Source organism: Erythrolamprus reginae, chromosome 2 (assembly GCF_031021105.1).
Source record: "Erythrolamprus reginae isolate rEryReg1 chromosome 2, rEryReg1.hap1, whole genome shotgun sequence".
Classification (NCBI taxonomy): domain Eukaryota; kingdom Metazoa; phylum Chordata; class Lepidosauria; order Squamata; family Dipsadidae; genus Erythrolamprus; species Erythrolamprus reginae.
Window position 1 is genome coordinate 32,062,392 of NC_091951.1, and position 18,245 is coordinate 32,080,636.

The window sequence follows — 18,245 nt, forward strand, 5'->3', positions numbered from 1 at the left end:
GATGATTCCAATAATAATTTGGACAACCATTTTTTCAGGATCGTATAAGGCAGACCTGGGCAAAGTGCGGGCCGGGAAGGAAGGGAGGGAGGGAGGGAGGGAAGGAATGAAGGAAGGAAGGAGAAATGGAGGAAGGAAAGAAGGAAGGAAGGAAGGAAGGGAAGGAAGGAGAAATGGAGGAAGGGAGGGAGGGAGGAAGGAAGGAGAAATGTAGGGAGGGAGGGAGGAGAAATTCTCTTTCCATGCCCTTTTGCAAAAGTCCAATAAATGCTCATTTTTTAACTGTTCATTGGTTTCATTGGCCTTTGCAAGAAATTTAAAGCAGACCCCCCCCACCCCACCTCTCAGGGGCGGGGGAAGGGAGGAGGAAGAAAAGGAATCCAAAGCTACTTTCAGGCAAAGCCTCCACTATGTTTTCTCAACTGATAATGTAGGTCAGTTGAAGAGAGGCACCTGAAAGGAATATTTTGAAAGAGAAGTAAAGAACTGCCCAAAAGCAGAAATAAAAGGCAGAGAAAATCAGAGACAGAAGCTTCTCTCCATCTGGAGAAGGAAGGAGAAATGAAGGGAACAAGGAAGGAAGGAACAGGTGGGCAATTAATTTATAATTATAATATATAATAATATAATATAATATATAATTATAATTTATAATTATAATATAATTAACTCAGTTCTACCCAATAATATTCAGTATTGGGTAGAACTGAGTTAATTATATTAATCCAGCTCTCTAAAACCACCCCAATTTCTCATGCGGCCCCATGGAAAAATTAATTGCCCACCCCTGGTATAAGGGCTCCTTTCTTGGGCAGAGGATTGGACTAGAAGACCTCCAAGGTCCCTTCCAGCCCTAGGATTCTATGATCTCAACTTCCTGCCTGACCTGTAACAGTTTGCTGGCAGGCTGCTGAAGCTTCTCTTCTATCTCCAGGATGAGATTGTCAAGAGAGCACAATTTCTCTGTGTGCAGGGCCAAACCCTTCTCCTTTCTTGCCATAATATCCTTCTCTGTCTCTTCCATTTTAGTCAATAGATGATTCTCCTGTGCTTTTAACCAGAGTTGAAGCTCTTTGAATTCAGCCACTACATCTTTTTTCACTTCTTTGATAAGGTCCTGAAACAAGGAAGAGAAAAAGCAAAGGGCATACATTTATTTTTATTATTTTAATGAATTATTTTAACTTCAATTGTTATAATAATTTAATGGATTCCTTGAAGAATCCAAAAGTGGGATGAGATAATTTCCTAAGAAATTTTAAAGAAAACATTTGATATTAAAAAGTGCATCGGAGGGGAGGTTTCCTTTTTCTTTAAAAAAAAAGGTTCCAATTTAAATGATCTCATGAAAATTTTCTTGGCGATCAGAGATTTCAAAACAGGAGAGAAAAATGTTTGAGTTCACAATTTTTTCAATAAGATGAAATACTGTTTGCATTAATTTATTAAGCAAGCCAAACCCACTGTATAAAACACAGCTCTTGGGATAGGTGTTGAGATTCATTCAGCCAATAGGGACATCTCAGTCCCCAGGTTAAGAACAAGTTCTCTGCCCTAACACAATCGTTAATCTGAATTTCATTTAAGACCTTGTACTTACAAACAGGCTGCCTATTATTAAAGATGGCGGATGTGTGTGTCCTTTGTCAGTTATTTTAATTTGCGTTGGAAATGTGGCTGATACCAGGCACAAGGCAGTTTGGTCAATAAAGACATGACATAAGAAGTTCCTTCAGAAGGCTATTTTACTTCTTCAGTAGTATCAAAATATAACTCTTTCCTTTACACTATACAGTGTTCCCTCGATTTTTGCGGGGGATTCGTTCCGAGACCGCCCACGAAAGTCGAATTTCCGCAAAGTAGAGATGCAGAAGTAAATACACTATTTTTGGCTATGAACAGTATCACAAGCCATCCCTTAACACTTTAAACCCCTAAACTGCAATTTCTCATTCCCTTAGCAACCATTTAGATTATTACTCACCATTTTATTTATTAAAGTTTATTAAAAAAAATATTTATTAAAGACGGACGAAAGTTTGGCCATGATGTATGACATCATTGGGTGGGAAAAACTATGATATAGGGGGAAAAACGCAAAGTATTTTTTAATTAATATTTTTGAAAAACCGTGGTATAGCCGTTTCGCGAAGTTCGAACCCGCAAAAATTGAGGGACCTCTGTATTACAGAACAAATCACTAACCAACTATTATCAGACTACACTATACTAAACCACTAAACCCAACCACACTCACACAAAAGGTGTACAGTGAACCCCCGATCATTGCGAGGGTTCCGTTCCAGGACCCCCCGCAACGAGTGGGTTTTCGCGAAGTAGCGCTGCGGAAGTAAAAACACCATCTGCGCATGCGCGCCCTTTTTTCCATGGCCGCGCATGTGCAGATGGTGTTTTTTACTTCCGCACCTGGGAAGACCCCCGCCCAACAGCTGAGGAGCCGCCTGCCTGCCCGCCTGCCCGCCGCTTGTCCGGCCACCGCTGGTGCCGCCGCCGCTGGTGCCGCCGCTGCTGGTGCGGCCGCCGCTGCTGGTGCGGCCGCCGCTGGTGCCGCCGCTGCTGGTGCGGCCGTCGCTTGTCCGGCCGCGCTTGTGCGGCCGCCGCTTGTCCGGCCACCGCTCGTGCCGCCGCTGCTGGTGCCGCCGCCGCTGGTGCGGCCGCCGCTCGTGCCGCCGCCGCTGGTGCGGCCGCCGCTCGTGCCGTCGCTGCTCGTGCCGCCGCTGCTGGTGCGGCCGCCGCTTCTCCGGCCGCCACTCGTGCCGCCGCCGCTCGTGCGGCCGCCGCTCATGCGGCCGCCGCTTGTCCTTCTCTCTTTTTTTTCTTGCGGCGAGCCCAAGCCGTTCCTCTCTCGACCGCAGCCGAGCTTCCCTCGGCCCCCTTTGGCCCCGTCGCCTCCTCCCCGCCTGCTTTTCCTCGCCAAGCGCACGAAAAAAAAGAGAGAAGGCTTCTGCCAGAAGCCGGGTGACGGCGGAGGAGCTCCGAAAGCCGGAGAAGAAGAGTCTCGCAGGCGGGGAGGAGGCGACGGGGCCAAAGGGGGCTGAGGGAAGCTCGGCTGCGGTCGAGAGAGGAACGGCTCGGGCTCGCCGCAAGAAAAAAAAGAGAGAAGGACAAGCGGCGGCCGCACCAGCAGCGGCCGCACGAGCGGCGGCGGCACGAGCGGTGGCCGGACAAGCGGCGGCGGCACGAGCGGCGGCCGGAGAAGCGGGCTCGCCGCAAGAAAAAAGAGAGAGAAGGCTTCTACCAGAAGCCGGGTGACGCCGGAGGAGCTCCGAAAGCCGGCTAGCGGCTTTTCCCCCGCAAGAACTCTTCGCCCTCCCACGCCGTTGCTCGCGCCACTCAGCTGGGAAGCGGGGCTGGGGTTTCCCCGCCGCCCACGCAAAGGGGAAACCCCGGCAAGAGGGGGAAGACACAGGGAAGCCGCCCAGCAGCTGATCTGCCCGGCAAACTCCACCATCTACGCATGCGTGGCCTTAGAAAGAAAAGGGCGCGCATGCGCAGATGGTGTTGTTTACTTCCCTGTTGAAAAATCGCAAATTAGCCTGTTCGCAATGGTCGGGAATGCAATAACCGGGGGATCACTGTATTACATTATATACATGTACTGACCAATCAGATCATAGAACAGATTGCATCATTCTGCTGAAATACCATGAATCAGCATTTTCATTACTTCTACTGGAAATATGACTTTAGGGTTATATGCTGACATCCTTCCTATTAGCTCAGAAGCTCCTCACCATCGAGTGAGTACTTACAAGCACCTTCGGTACTGTTTGCTCTGTGTCTTCTTCGTATGTAGCTATTTTTTCTCTCTGCTCCTTTTGTGCCTTCAGGCAATGCCCAACCTCAATCTGAAGAGAAAATACAAGTTATGACTTTCTTTTCTGTAAAGGATTACATTGGAGGGAAGACACAGAAGATATGTGCCACCAGACATAGCAGTTGGCAAGCACCCAAATCTTGATCATGTGACCACGGAATGCCTGCAATGATCATAAGGGCGAAAAACATTGTCACATTTTTCGTCCAGTCAACGAAGCAGTGGAAGTGATGTGCCGGTGCCTGGATGCTGTTGGGGCCTGGATGGGTGTCAACAAACTCAAACTCAATCCAGACAAGACGGAGTGGCTGTGGGTCTTGCCTCCCAAGGACATCCATTACCCTGGGGGGGGGGATTATTGACCCCCTCAGAGAGGGTCCGCAACTTGGCCGTCCTCCTCGACCAACAGCTCACATTAGAGAAACATCTTTCAGCTGTGGCGAGGAGGGCATTTGCCCAGGTTCGCCTGGTGCACCAGTTGCGGCCCTATTTGGACCGGGAGTCATTGCTCACAGTCACTCATGCCCTCATCATCTCGAGGCTCGACTACTGTAACGCTCTCTACATGGGGCTACCTTTGAAAAGTGTTCGGAAACTTCAGATCATGCAGAATGCAACTGCGAGAGCAATTATGAGCTTCTCTAAATATGCCCATATCACTCCAACACTCTGCAGTCTGCATTGGTTGCCGATCAGTTTCCGGTCACAATTCAAAGTGTTGGTTATGACCTATAAAGCCCTTCATGGCACCGGACCAGAATATCTCCAGGACCGCCTTCTGCCGCACGAATCCCAGCGACCGGTTCGGTCCCACAGAGTTGACCTTCTCCGGATCCCGTCGACTAAACAATGCCATCTGGCGGGACCCAGGGGAAGAGCCTTCTCTATGGTGGCTCCGACCCTCTGGAACCAGCTCCCCCCTGAGATTAGGATTGCCCCCACCCTCCTTGCCTTTCGCAAACTTCTTAAAACTCACCTCTGCCGTCAGGCATGGGGGAACTGAAAGATCTCCCCCTTGCCCATGTTGTTTTGGTGTTAGATTGATTGTGTGCTTGTTGTTGGTTTTTTTGGTTTTTTTTTAATATTCTGGGGTTGTTTTTTATAAATTTTTAGCTTAAATTGTAATTGGATTGGTGGGTATTGGATTTGTTATTATGTATTGTTTTTACCTTGTTGTGAGCCGCCCCGAGTTTGCGGAGAGGGGCGGCATATAAATCCAATAAATCTAATCTAATCTAATTTTTCATTGTTGTTGTAACGTTGAACAATCACTAAACAAATGCTTCTAAGTTGAGGGCTACCTGCAATGGCACTAAAGTGAGCTGCCTGAGTCTCCTGCTTGCAGTATTCCCAGAAGCATTACTGAGAAATAAAAGTATGGGCTGATCCAGCAGGAGTGTTTTTCGGGGTCTGCACTCAAGATTTTGGAGGACTCCATAACAATTTCACTCTGGAGCAGATGTGGAAACGGAGCCTATTTCTCCCTAAAGGCAATTTCTGTTGCAAAGCAAGACATTTAAGTGCAGTTGTTCACTTAGTAACATGGTTGTGAAGGAATCCTGGCTTCCCAATTGACTTCGCTTGTCAGTAGGTGGCAAAAGGGGATCATCTGACCCAGGACTCTGCATTCTTCATAAATACATGCCAGTTGCCAAGTTTTGGAATTTTGATCGGGGATGCTACAATTGCCCTAAAAATGGTCATAAGACACTTTTTTCAAAGATGTAACTTCGAACACTCACTAAGCTGGTTGCTGTACAAATGGGTGTAATTGATTTTAATAGAATTATGTAAGTTTAATTTAATTGGGTTTAATTTTATTGCAACCTACTGTTTTTTATAAGTAAGTAAGTAAGAAATTGGTTCTAAGTCAAGGACTATGATAAATAAGTTTTCAAAAAAATTGCAGGTTCAGAGAATAAAGCAGGAGATGGAGGTTGGAATTAAGGAAGTCTGTTAAAAAGGAATGGCAGAGGAAGAAAGTCGCACATGAGTATAAGACAAGGAACAAATGGTTGGACACTGCCGCATAGCAGTAAGAAAATTACAAGAAAATTAAGACTCCAGTTAGTAACAAGATTACAAAAAAAGTTAGAAGGGCTCCAGTTAAAAGGATGCTAGCTAAAGGCACCTAGACATCAACTTGTGTAACTTCTTAGTCATTATAATAATAAAACACACAGCCCTTTTGATAAGAAAGCTTATTAAATATGCAATGTATGAGGAATGTGAATAAAGTAGGCCAGGACAAGAAATCAAAACAAAAAGGTGTCAAAGAACCATAATCTTAATTCTATAAAATTTGAATTTTTCCATCAGTCAGGAGGAGTTTTGGTTCCTTTAGCTGCCGAGGCCCGAGACTCTTTTGCTGAATTACTTCAATAAAAGCTCTATGAGCCTCTCAAGTCTCCTTCTGATTGGCATCTGCACCAGGCTAAACCCAGTTTGTGGACAACAGAGGAAGCAAGTAAATTGGTTCAAAGATTGCCAGGAAGACAAAGGATTCTAGCTGTCCCTCCATAGCGATTCCTCCTGGCTGACTCCTACCTGGTATTCCGGGAAAGCCTCCTCCGGAGGGATCACCGAGTGGCCCTTGTGCTCTTTGGAGAACATGCAGTCCACACAGATGAGGGTCTCGTCGTCCTTGCAAAAGAGCTTGAGGGGCTCCCGGTGCTTCGGGCAGAAGCTCTCTCCTTCCTCGACCCAAGAACCTTCACATCGCTTGGCCTCTTCAGCCACCCGCGCCAAAGGCCGGTTGGGGAGGACGCTGCGGGGCGCGAAGGTCTGTCTGCACTGGGGACAGGAAGCCTCCGATTCCGACGTGCCCCAACTGCGGGTCAAGCAGCTCCGGCAGAAGTTGTGGCCGCACTCCGGGATGAGCACGGGGTCTTGGAAATACTCCAGGCAAATGGAGCAGGTGGCTTCCTCCAGGAAACCCTGTAAAGACGCTACACCCGCCATCGCCGCCGCCTCTGCCGGGAAAGGAAAGAGAAAGTCTTCTTCTAAAGTTAAGTTTCGTTTCCTTTCCTTCAAATCAGGTGACCGTCTTTGGGCTCCGCCTAGGCGGGAAACCGAGGGGAGTTGTTCTCGGTCTTCCAGTCAGTATCAACAGCGGCACGAAAATGTGCTGCTTTCAGAAATCTGGGGATAAAATATTTTTAAAATCTGGGGAGAAGCAAATAGTCTTGGACAGACCCCCAATCAGGTATCCTGCTAAAGGGAAAGTTACAGAAAACACCATCATGGGGAGAAAGACACATCCATGGAACTGATTCACTGATTCAGCCCGCCACTTTAGTTAAAGGGCATAATGCTTTTTTAAACAACGGGAAGAAGAAAAACATTGATGGGACGGAATGGAGTAAAGTTGCCATGAAAGAAACTGGGAGAAACCCTTGATAAAAACCCAAAATCAAGGCTGCAGCCTCACACGGAATGCATGGGAGGCGCGTGCTCCTCCTCGCCGCCTCAGAGTTCCTCTTTTTTTTAAGCCTTAAAATTTTGGATTTTTTTTATTCCCCTCATCTTTCTTCTTCGGTCCTCCTCCTCCTTCCTCCTCTTCCCACCCAAATTCTGAGCTTTTATTTCTTTCCTAATAGAATTGCACGCATTACGCATTTGCTTTTACATTGATTCCTATGGGAAAAATTGCTTCTACTCACAAACGTTTCTACTTAAGAACCTGGTCACGGAACTAATTAAGTTCTTAAGTAGAGGTACCACTGTATAATCCTTTCTCCAACTTCTAATATGAATATCTGGCAGAGGAAGACAGCATGGACTGCCCCTTACCCTCCATTAAGCTATCTCATTCTGAAATGCCTTTCCTGGACTTCTTCCTACTACCCCTACTTTTCTTCTAATATCTTCTGCTGACTGCCCTACAAAAATCTTGTTTATCATTTTCTGATCGTCTGAGGCTTCAGGATCTAAATCGGTGTATTGCCTGAAAGTCCGATATATATTCTTTCAAGAATAGTCCTCAGGACTCTCATCTTCCTTTTGCCTTCTTTCATATACTTTTGCAAGATTCTTACTTTAGGGAACCCTATTTTGGATTCCATACCAGAGGAAAGATTGAGAATTCTGTAGCCTCGGAGTGTCCCCCCCATCATTTATTAGATTTGTATGCCACCTCGAGTCTTCGGAGAAGGTCTGCATACAAGTCTAATAAATCATCGTCATTATCCAGATCCCATTCTGGCTCCCTGAGGGGGGCAATCCCAGTGGTTGCCATTCTCATGCTTTTTTGTTTGTTTGTTTAACTGCCACCAAATTGTCTCCCCTCACCAGCCTCTGCTCCTCAGGGGTTAAAAGGACATCCATTTCTGTCTGAATTGTTTATTTATTGTTTATTTATTGATTGATTTTGTCCAATACCAAATGAGGGTTTTAGTAGGTATACACATAGTAAAATACATGATGAAGGCTATAGAGGAGATACTCATAGTAAAATATATCTAAGAAAGAATAGAAGTTATAGGAATAGAACATATCAATGAAAGAATAGAAGAAGAGATATAGGAATAGAAGAAAGGTATAGGAGATGCTTTCTTTTTAAATATTAGATTTGTTACATTGTCATATTGTTATTATTATTGTTGTGAGCCGCCCCGAGTCTCCGGAGAGGGGCGGCATACAAATCTAATAAATTATTATTATTATTATTATTATTATATAGGAGAGCAATAGGACAGGGGACAGAAGGCACTGTAGTGCACTTGTACTCGCCCCTTACTGACCTCTTAGGAATCTGGATATGTGTCCTTATAAGAACAGAGAGTGCATTTTCTCTGGGTCTTCCTTATAACTGGCATTTTGTTGTTTCCTGTTATAAGGATCTGAAGTAGAAAATGGTGTGTAAACTAGCACTCAAGGGAATCTATTTACTCCACCCATCACTATATTTTCCCTGAGTGGAGCCTGCATCTCCGGTTTCAATTTTGAAGGAGATTTGATGTCACAAGAGTCACCGTTTTATTACATTGTTCTTCTGCTTCCTGCATTCTCTGAGATCTCCATGTCTGGGGCGTCCCATTCCATGTCTAAGTAGGGGGTGGCACACCAGTCTTAGAGTCCCCCAGTATAACCAGATGAGCACTGAGTTTCTTTATAAGAAAAGGGATCAAAACAGTTAACCCCTTTCACAGTCTGGGGAAAGGGAGTCAAATCACACAGGCATACTTGCACATCAGCATACTTACACATTTATCCTCCATTCAAATGGCTTGCATAAAAAAATCCACATACTGTACAAATATTTTCTTTCATACTTACTCTAGGCAAACCTATCATTATTTTAGGGAGCTTTCACAAACCAATGAGCTCCATTTTTCCAAATCCTTTTTATTTTATTTTAAATAATAATAATGCCTTTTTTTATTGTTATCAGAGGTCCGTGCTCCTCTCCCAAGTCTTGGAAATGAAACAACATAGAAACACATATACACTATCCTCACACTCCTCTAACAGAAATGGACTATTAAAAGGTTTCACAAATAAACCAAAATATTTTTGTCATTTTTGTTTCTTCAATATTGCTTTCAGTTGCTCAATAAATTCCATCCTATGTGATCTCACAGCAGCTAAAAATCACTTGGATTGTTCAAGGGAAGTTGAGGCCAGACAGACATACAATAATGATTTCAAAAGCTGCCTTTAACCCCTATATCTAATCAGTGGTGGGTTGCTCCAGGTTTGGATAGGTCCTTAAACCCGGTAGTGTTGACACTGGGAGGCTCCGCCCACCTGCCCGGGATACTTCTGCACATGCATAGAAGTGTCATGCATGAACCAGTGGCAAAATTGGTTGCAACCCACCAGTGTATCCAATCCTCGTAATATCTCAAAATCAGACACTGTATCTTATTTATTTATTTTATTTATTTATATATATCTGTCAAACAATTATAGGATGGTAAATTGTATAAATAAAACATTAGAAAATTAATGATAGAAGACAATAGAACAGTAGGACAGGGACGGTTGGCACAATGGTGCACTTATGCACGCTCCTTACAGACCTCTTAGAAAGGGGCAGAGGTCAATTGTAATTAATTTATGGTTAAAGGTTTTGGAGTTAGGAGTAAAAACCACAGAGTCAGGTAATGCCTTCCAGATGTTGATTACTCTGGCTGAAATCGTATTTTTGCTTATTTGTTGTTGCAGTTGAAGGTGAAGTAATCAAAGTTAAAAATGTTATTAAATAACCTGTTTTCACATTTTCACTAAAGACCGGGCAAGGTGGGGTTATAAGAGAGATAATCTAATAAACATTTTAGTCATGTTCTACAATTTGTTCTATTGGTCTCGATGTCCCTATTCCTAAGCCTTGGCTAATGAATGCCCCAGGAGTTATCTAACACACCTTTTATTTGCTCCAAGCCATCTCTATTCCTCACTTTTAGCTGAGGTCTGCAAGTTGCCTAACTCTTGTTACTTTTATCAGCTTTTTAACTACCCAGAATAAGCTTTACACATGCATATTTCCTGTGGATAGGCATTCTTTGTTCTTGCCATACAGACTCCACAATTACAGGCTTCCCAATTTACTTTCAATTGTGTGCCATGAACTGTGTTTATTTTAGCAGACAGCCCATTATTAGATTGTCTTCTTCTTTTATATTTGCTCAATAAAATGCAGAGGAAGGTCAAAGAAAAAAAGACTGTTACTGGGTATTTTCTCAGATAATGTATTTATTTAATAATGTATTTCATTATCATTTCATTTCAACTCAATTAACATTTCTATTTGAATTTTGGCCTGAGCCAGGTGACATATTTAATCCACATAGCTCTCCCATCTCCTATCTTGCTTTGCTGGCTTCTTAAAGAAGAACTGTATTTTTAAAAAATTTTAACTGTATTTTTAAATTTAAAATTTAAATTTTGGTGCTGCAACCCAACAGGACCGACACAGACTTCAGAGGATAATCAGAACTGCAGAAAAAACAATTGCTGCCAACCTGCTTTCCATTGAGGACCTGTATACTGCAGGAGTCAAAAAGAGGCAGGGAAAATATTTACTGACCCCTCACATCCTGGACACAAACTGTTTCAACTCCTACCCTCAAAACATCACTGCAGAGCACTGCACACCAAGACAACTAGACACAAGAACAGTTTTTTCCTGAACGCCATCACTCTACTAAACAAATAATTCCCTCAACACTGTCAGACTTTTTACTAAATCTGCACTTCTATTCTACTAGTTTTTCTCATCATTCCTATCATTCTTTTCCTCCCACTTAGGACTGTATGACTGTAACTTGTTGCTTGTATCCTAAGATTTTTATTAATATTGATTGTTTCCTCATTGCTTATTTGAGCCCTATGACAATCATTAAGTGTTGTACCACATGATTCTTGGCAAATGTATCTTTTTCTTTTATGTATGTTGAGAGCATATGCACCAAGACAAATTCCCTGTGTGTCCAATCACACTTGGCCAATAAAATTCTATTCTATTTTATTCTAAAAGGACAAATTGGAAAGGAGCAAAAATTCAGGGAAGGGACCTTTAATTAGTTATTCTTGGCTCAAGCAACCTTCTTAACGGGAAAACTGTTTTAAAAAGTGGAGAGAAACAAACATCCGTGGGACAACCCCCGATCAATTACAACTGATGAAAGCATCCTGCTAAAGAGAAATTTAAAAAAACCCACTGGGGAGTAGCCAACATTCACGGAATGCTCCATCCCCATCAATTATTGAACCATGGCCCCTTTATGACTTGTGGATTTCAAATGGTATATAGGGTCTCCTGTTTGAGCAGGGGGCTAGGCTAGGGGACCTCCAAGGCCACTTCTAGCTCTAGGCCTACTTTTCCAACCATCCAGACACCTTCCCCTGCTTCAGTCCATTTCTTGTGGCTCCCACTCCTTTGCTCAGACACCTCAACTTGCCCTGCTCAGCTGGACTCTGCTGTCTTGTCCTCCCAACCGTCCCTTCTGCAGTCTTGTCTGCCCAAATGGGTCACACAGTGTGGATTTATCAGGTGGCTGGCCGGCCACACTTTCTTCCTCTCTTCTCTCCCCCTGCTGCTTGCCTGGTCTCTCCTGCCACTGCCTCTGATTAACGGCAGCGGATTTCCCTGCCCGTCTCCCTTCCCTCCATCCCTTTCCCATTCCTTCTCTTCCTCCTTTCTCAGCTTTTCCTCATACTTGTTCTGCCGGGGTGTCCCAACTGCCCATAATTACAGGGTAATTAGTCCAGAAAGACACACACCACACAATAGAAGGAAAACCAAAAGTTTTTATCAACAGAAAAGCAGAAAAAACTCCCTTTTTAAATGTCAAAGGGATTTTCTGGTACACACAAAGTACAGGTTAAATGCAAGCCAATTTCTCACCCAGTAACTGGGAAATTGAGTCCAAATTCCAAAGTCCAGAAAGTCCACACACAGTCTTTAACAGGGAAACAGCAAAACCACAATCTTGACGAACTATGAATCAGATAAACTTCCACAAGGCTAAACCAGCACGCTGTTCTTTTTATCTGTAGCACTAATTACAGCAGCCCCACCCAACCACAGGTGGCCTCACTTATCTCCTGTAATAATCCTTCAGTTGTTCTCTCCTATCAGTTGTTCTCTACGCATGCGTGGATCTCTCATAAGTTCTTGTTCAGAATCCAGGGATGATAAGGATGATTGATCTCCTTCTGGGCTGTCTGCCAAACTCCCCCCTCCCTGCTATTCACGCTTCCTTCGTCAGAGGAGCCTTCATTGGGAGATTCTATCGGGAGCAAAACAGATGTTTCCCCCACATCCACCTCCACATTCCTTGGGGCAGGAGCTGGGCCAGAGCCAACCACAACAATATTTTTCCCTATTTTTCCGCACATTCAGTAATGAATTGGGAGATGGATATAACATTCAAATTGATCTTAAAGGAATAGAATAGAGTTGGAAGGGACCTTGGAGATCTTCTAGTCCAACCTTCTGCTTAGGTAGGAAACCCTACACTACTTCATACAAATGGTTGTCCAATATCTTCTTAAAAGATACCCTATCAACAGATAGCTATCCAAGCGGCACAAATAATGAATAGAATCAAAATGGCTTAAAATAATTTGATTTAAATTTTAAAAGTTGCAAGCTAGCAGTCAACAACACAGTTGACAAACTAGCAGTACTTATAAAAGGTTCGGATAGTAACATCATAAATTTATGGAGTTTAACTAGACTGTACGAGGCTTAAACATAAAGAAATAAAGAGTGAAAATGTAAACTATATTAATCCATATCTATATATCTATCCATAAATATATTGTGCACTTAGTGATACGTTACTATAAACAAACTCGATGTATCGTAAAAATAATTTCTTATAGTCATAATATTATTTTTTCACTTTTCTGATGTGTACCATGTATAATTCACATTACAAAAATGTCCATTTAATGTTTTGTTTTTGTTGTTTTCTTTCCTTTTTCCCCTTTCTTGTTATGGTCTATTTGTCTTGTTTTTTAAAATTTATATAATCAATAAAAACCATTAAAAAAAATTAATAAGGACAAATGGGGTTACAAGTAACCTTCAGTTTATGACTATTTGTTAGCAACCAGTTACAACGGATCTTAAAAAACTGACTTAAAAGCATTTTCACACTTAACATTAAATTTTAATCACAATTTGGGAGCTTCAAAACTGGCATGGATTTATGATAATTGCATTACACTGTACTTGGGACAGCTTACATCCTACAATGATACCTGTAAAGCCATCAAATATCTGTCTCTTCTTGGGAAGGACTCAACAGGTGAAGAAAAATGCCAAATTCAGTCTAATCACCAGACTGAGTGCGTGACGGACGTTAATAATTCACCATATCAAATGCAGCTAATTACGTTTTTAATTTAATTTTAATTAATAGAACAGTGGCTCTCAATTTGTTCGTTTGTGAAGTCAAATAAATAAGCATTTTAACATTCCTCATTTTTAATGTATATAGATATTAAAAATTGCCCTATGACAGTTTTTCAAACTTATGACCATTGCAACAGCCCCGTGATTATATAATTAAAATTCAGGTTGCTTGGCAATTGACTCATATTTGTGATGGTGTCCCCTGAATCTATTAGACTCTGACAAAATCGTAATTTACAAACAAATACTGGACAAACAAGAAAAACTGATACCTAAACTAACCCTCATGGAAAAAGGAATTAATTTGGACTGGTGGTTTTATTTACAAATTCAATCAAAATTTAAAGAAGAAAAAACTTGATATGGCTTCCAAAATAATAGCAATCTAGACAAGATTATTCTAGGCCCGGACAGAATATACAATTTCCTTCTCAGCTATGACACAGCTGATGAAGAAATAAAAGGAACAATGATAGCCTGGGCCCAAAATTTTGGATATTCCATAAATTTAACAGAATGGGAAAAATTTTGGAACATAAATTACAAATTAACGCAGGCAACATCCTACAAGGAAAAGATATATAAAATGTATTACCATTGGCACCTCCCCCCAGCACAACTTGCCAAAATGTATCCAAACCTTTCACCATTATGATGGAAATGCAAAAAAGAAATTGGGACATATTATCACATGCGGTGGATTTGTCCAGGTTCAAAAAACTTCTCACAAAAAATTTAAAATTACCTAGAGCAAATTATATTACAAACAATGCTTCTAAAACCTGAACTTTTCCTTCTGGGTATTACCAGACAGAAATTCTCTTCAATCAATCAATCAATCAATCATAAATTAATTAATAAATAAAATTCAAAAAAGAAGAAAATATAATTTATTAGATTTGTATGCCGCCCCGAGTCTTCGGAGAGGGGTGGCATACAAATCTAATAAGTTATTATTATAATTATTATTTTCCTCCTATTTTCCTCACAACAATCCTTAGAATAAATGACTCAGTCACTCAGCTGTCTTTCAGGGCTATGGTAGGCATCCGAGTTTTCCTCTTTCTAACCTGACGCCTTAACCACTAGATCAAACTGGATCTGACACCCATCTCAATATCGAAACCAGTTTTGGGCTGCCCCAGATTGGTTTTTTTTTAAAAAAATTAAATAAATGTTTTATTGAAAATAATAATAATTATTATTATTATTATTATTATAATAATAATAATTATTATTATTATTATTATTATTATTATTTATTAGATTTGTATGCCACCCATTTCCGTGGTCTCGGAGTGGCTCACAACAAAATAACACAGTGTAACAAATCTAATATTAAAAAAAAACATTTTAAACCTCAACATTAAAACCATGCAACACAATCATTCCATGTATAAACTATATATGCCTGGGGATATCTTAATTCCCCCATGCCTGGCAACATAGGTGGGTCTTTAGCAATTTACGAAAGGCAAGGAGGGTGGGGGCAGTTCTAATCTCCGGGGGGAGTTGATTCCAAAGGGCTGGGGCCGCCACAGAGAAGGCTCTTCCGCTGGGGCCCGCCAACCAACATTGTTTAGTTGACGCGACCCGAAGAAGGCCAACTCTGTGGGACCTAATTGGTTGCTGGGATTCATGCAGCAGAAGATGGTTCCAGAGGCCATTTAGGCCTTTATAGGTCATTACCAACACTTTAATTGTGACAGGAAACTGATCGGGAGCCAATGCAGGCTGCGGAGTGTTGGAGAAACATGGGCAAATCTAGGTAGCCCTATGATAGCTCTCGCTATTTAAACAAACCCCAGAGAACAAAGAAAAAAATGCAAAGAAAAAACATTACATTTAAACAAAAACATTAAAAACAGTACAAAAACACCATTGTATATACATACATATACAAGTCAGTTACATAACACACCCTTATTTCCTTATTTTACATTTCTAGTAAATTCGGAAAAAAGAAAATATTAATCTCTGTGCTTTCCCTATCTATCAACTATATTTCCAGCTGTTTTCATTAGATTTATTGTTTACAATTTTCCCTTTATTTCATATTTATTTATTTGTTTATATTATCTCTTCTGATATCTAGCCACTTGTAGAGGTTTTCCCATACAGTCCCATTCTCTTGTTTGTTTTGTAATTCATATGTAAGCCTGGTCATTTCAGCACAGTCCATTACTTCATTAACTATCATGTCATCTGACAGGAAATTTTTGTCTTTCCAATTTGTGCATAGGCCAATCTTGCGGCAGTTAATATATGAATAATTAGATAATAATTTGGTTTAGTATATATTGTCCTCTCATAATTCCTAATAAATAGGTCTCAAGTCTTATTACACTGTCACATTGGGTCATTTCTTTTAGCCAAGTCTTAATTTTTATCCAACTATTTCATGCCATTTGTCATGACCATTGTATATGATAGTATATTCTGTGTTCTTTTTTACATTTCCAAAATAGGGGACCTATGTTGGGATAAATTTTGGTGAGTCTGGCGGGAGTGAAATGCCATTGATAATACATCTTATATAGATTTTCCTTGTAAGGAACCAATAGTGTTAATTTATAGTTTTCTTTCCAGAGTTTGTCCCAGTCGTCTAATGTATCGAGTATCCAAAGTTTTTCATCCAGGAAGCATGTTAACTGTTCCTTCTATATTATCATATTGTATTAATTGTACATTACATCTGTCTCAGATTGTTTGACCCCTGGTGACCACCTGGAGGAATCTCCCTCCACTTCTCTTGGTCAAGGTTCAGCAGTGGCTTGCCATTGCCCGCTTCCTAGGGCTGAGTGAGAGTGACTGGTCCAAGGTCGACTAGCAGGCTTTGTGCCAAAGGCAGGATTAGAACTCATGGCTTCTAGCTTGATTTCTTAACTACCACACTAGATTGGCTTCTTTTACAGCTACTCAATATAAGGCAGAGTGGGGCTTAAAGCAAGAAGGATGTTATCTGGCATCTTGTCAAGTAATGTATTTATTTCATAATGAATTTCATTTTTACAATTCCATTAACAATTCTATTTGAATTTTGGCTTGACCAGGTGAAATAATTAGTTCATATAGCACTCACTTCTCCTATGTTTATAACAGATGGTATGTTTTCTTTTTGTCTTCTGTGTGTCTTCGCTTTCTATGTACGTAGAGTATTACAGTGAATAATCACTGATTTGTTTGATTTCACAAAACATCAAAGTAACAACGCCACTCTAAAGTAGAAATAAAATCTGATATTGGCAAAAATGAGATAGAAATACATTTATTAACATAAAATTGCAAAGGAATGAACTATAACCCAGGAGACAATCATAAAATTACAATCACTGGTTGCAACTAAACATTAAACAAACAAGCAAGGTACATAAATGGGCAGGAGAACTGTGATGGACATCGAAAGTCCATGATTTATGGGTTTGGCTGTAACATGAGCTACCTTTAATACTGATACACATAAACATATGACATTACATCTTATGAAGATTATATTATTATTATTATTATTACTATTATTATTATTAATTGGATTTGTATGCCGCCCCTCTCCATAGACTCGGGGCGGCTAACAACAGTGGTAAAAACAACATGCGACAATCCAGTACTAAAACAGCTAAAAACCCTTATTATAAAAACCAATCATACATACAAACATACCATGCATAAATTGTAGCAGCCCAGGGGGAAAGAATATCTCAGGTCCCCCATGCCTAATGGCAGAGGTGGGTTTTAAGGAGCTTACAAAAGGCAAGGAGGGTGGGGGCTATTCTAATCTCTGGGGGGAGTTGGTTCCAGAGGGCCGGGGCCGCCACAGAGAAGGCTCTTCCTCTGGGTCCCACCAAATGATATTGTTTAGTTGATGGGACCCGGAGAAGGCCCACTCTGTGAGACCTAACTGGTCGCTGGGATTCGTGTGGCAGAAGGCGGTCCCGGAGATAATCTGGTCTGGTGCGCACCCCACTTCTTAGATTGATTGACTGACCCATTCCTTAAATTTCCAAAGCTACACAACTCCAAGCAATTTGGTGTGGCACAGAATAGACAATAAAGGAAGCTGAAGTAGTGAAAAGCTAAGGAACCTCTGCTTTAAAGGCTTTCAGAGATCCCTGCTTGACAAAAGGAATTTTTCCAAAGTTTTGCTTATGGAGGTCCCCTTTTTTAGGGGAGGATCATGCGGGAATCCTCGGTAAAATAGAAACAGGGCCAAAGGGTCTCTCCAGCCAAGGAAGCGTCAGAGAATGTATGGAGCAGAGTTAATGTCCTAGCATCAAAAAAGCTCACTTGTCCCCCTTCGCAGTTGAGAGAGACCCGGATCCTCGTGGGCCTCTCAGTCAGGACCAGATCAGAGCATCCTGATGGAGACTTGGCCATGTATTTCCATTTCCGTGTCCATTCCCCAATCAGCCAGCAGCTGGTCGGCCGATAAACATTTGTTACAATCTCTGGCTTTTTGGCAACCCCTACACCCCATCTTGTTCCATCCCCTACAATTACTTCCCAGAAATGTCTCCCAGTTGAGAACATCTGGCAGCCAAG

General features: G+C 41.7%; 1 protein-coding gene across 4 annotated transcripts in view; it reads right to left on the bottom strand.

The window, feature by feature from the left end:
* LOC139160098 (E3 ubiquitin-protein ligase TRIM39-like) overlaps positions 1-18,245 on the bottom strand; it is a 51,708-nt gene that overhangs the window by 19,909 nt on the left and 13,554 nt on the right. For 3 of the 4 annotated variants that reach the window (XM_070737634.1, XM_070737633.1, XM_070737631.1), the window contains exons 7-9: positions 6,386-6,810; positions 3,774-3,869; positions 887-1,117 (exon numbers count right to left, since the gene is read on the bottom strand). In XM_070737634.1, coding sequence (XP_070593735.1) covers positions 887-1,117; positions 3,774-3,869; positions 6,386-6,810 — 752 coding nt within the window. The remainder of the gene's footprint in view (positions 1-886; positions 1,118-3,773; positions 3,870-6,385; positions 6,811-18,245) is intronic. The other variant, XM_070737632.1, reaches the window with a different exon arrangement.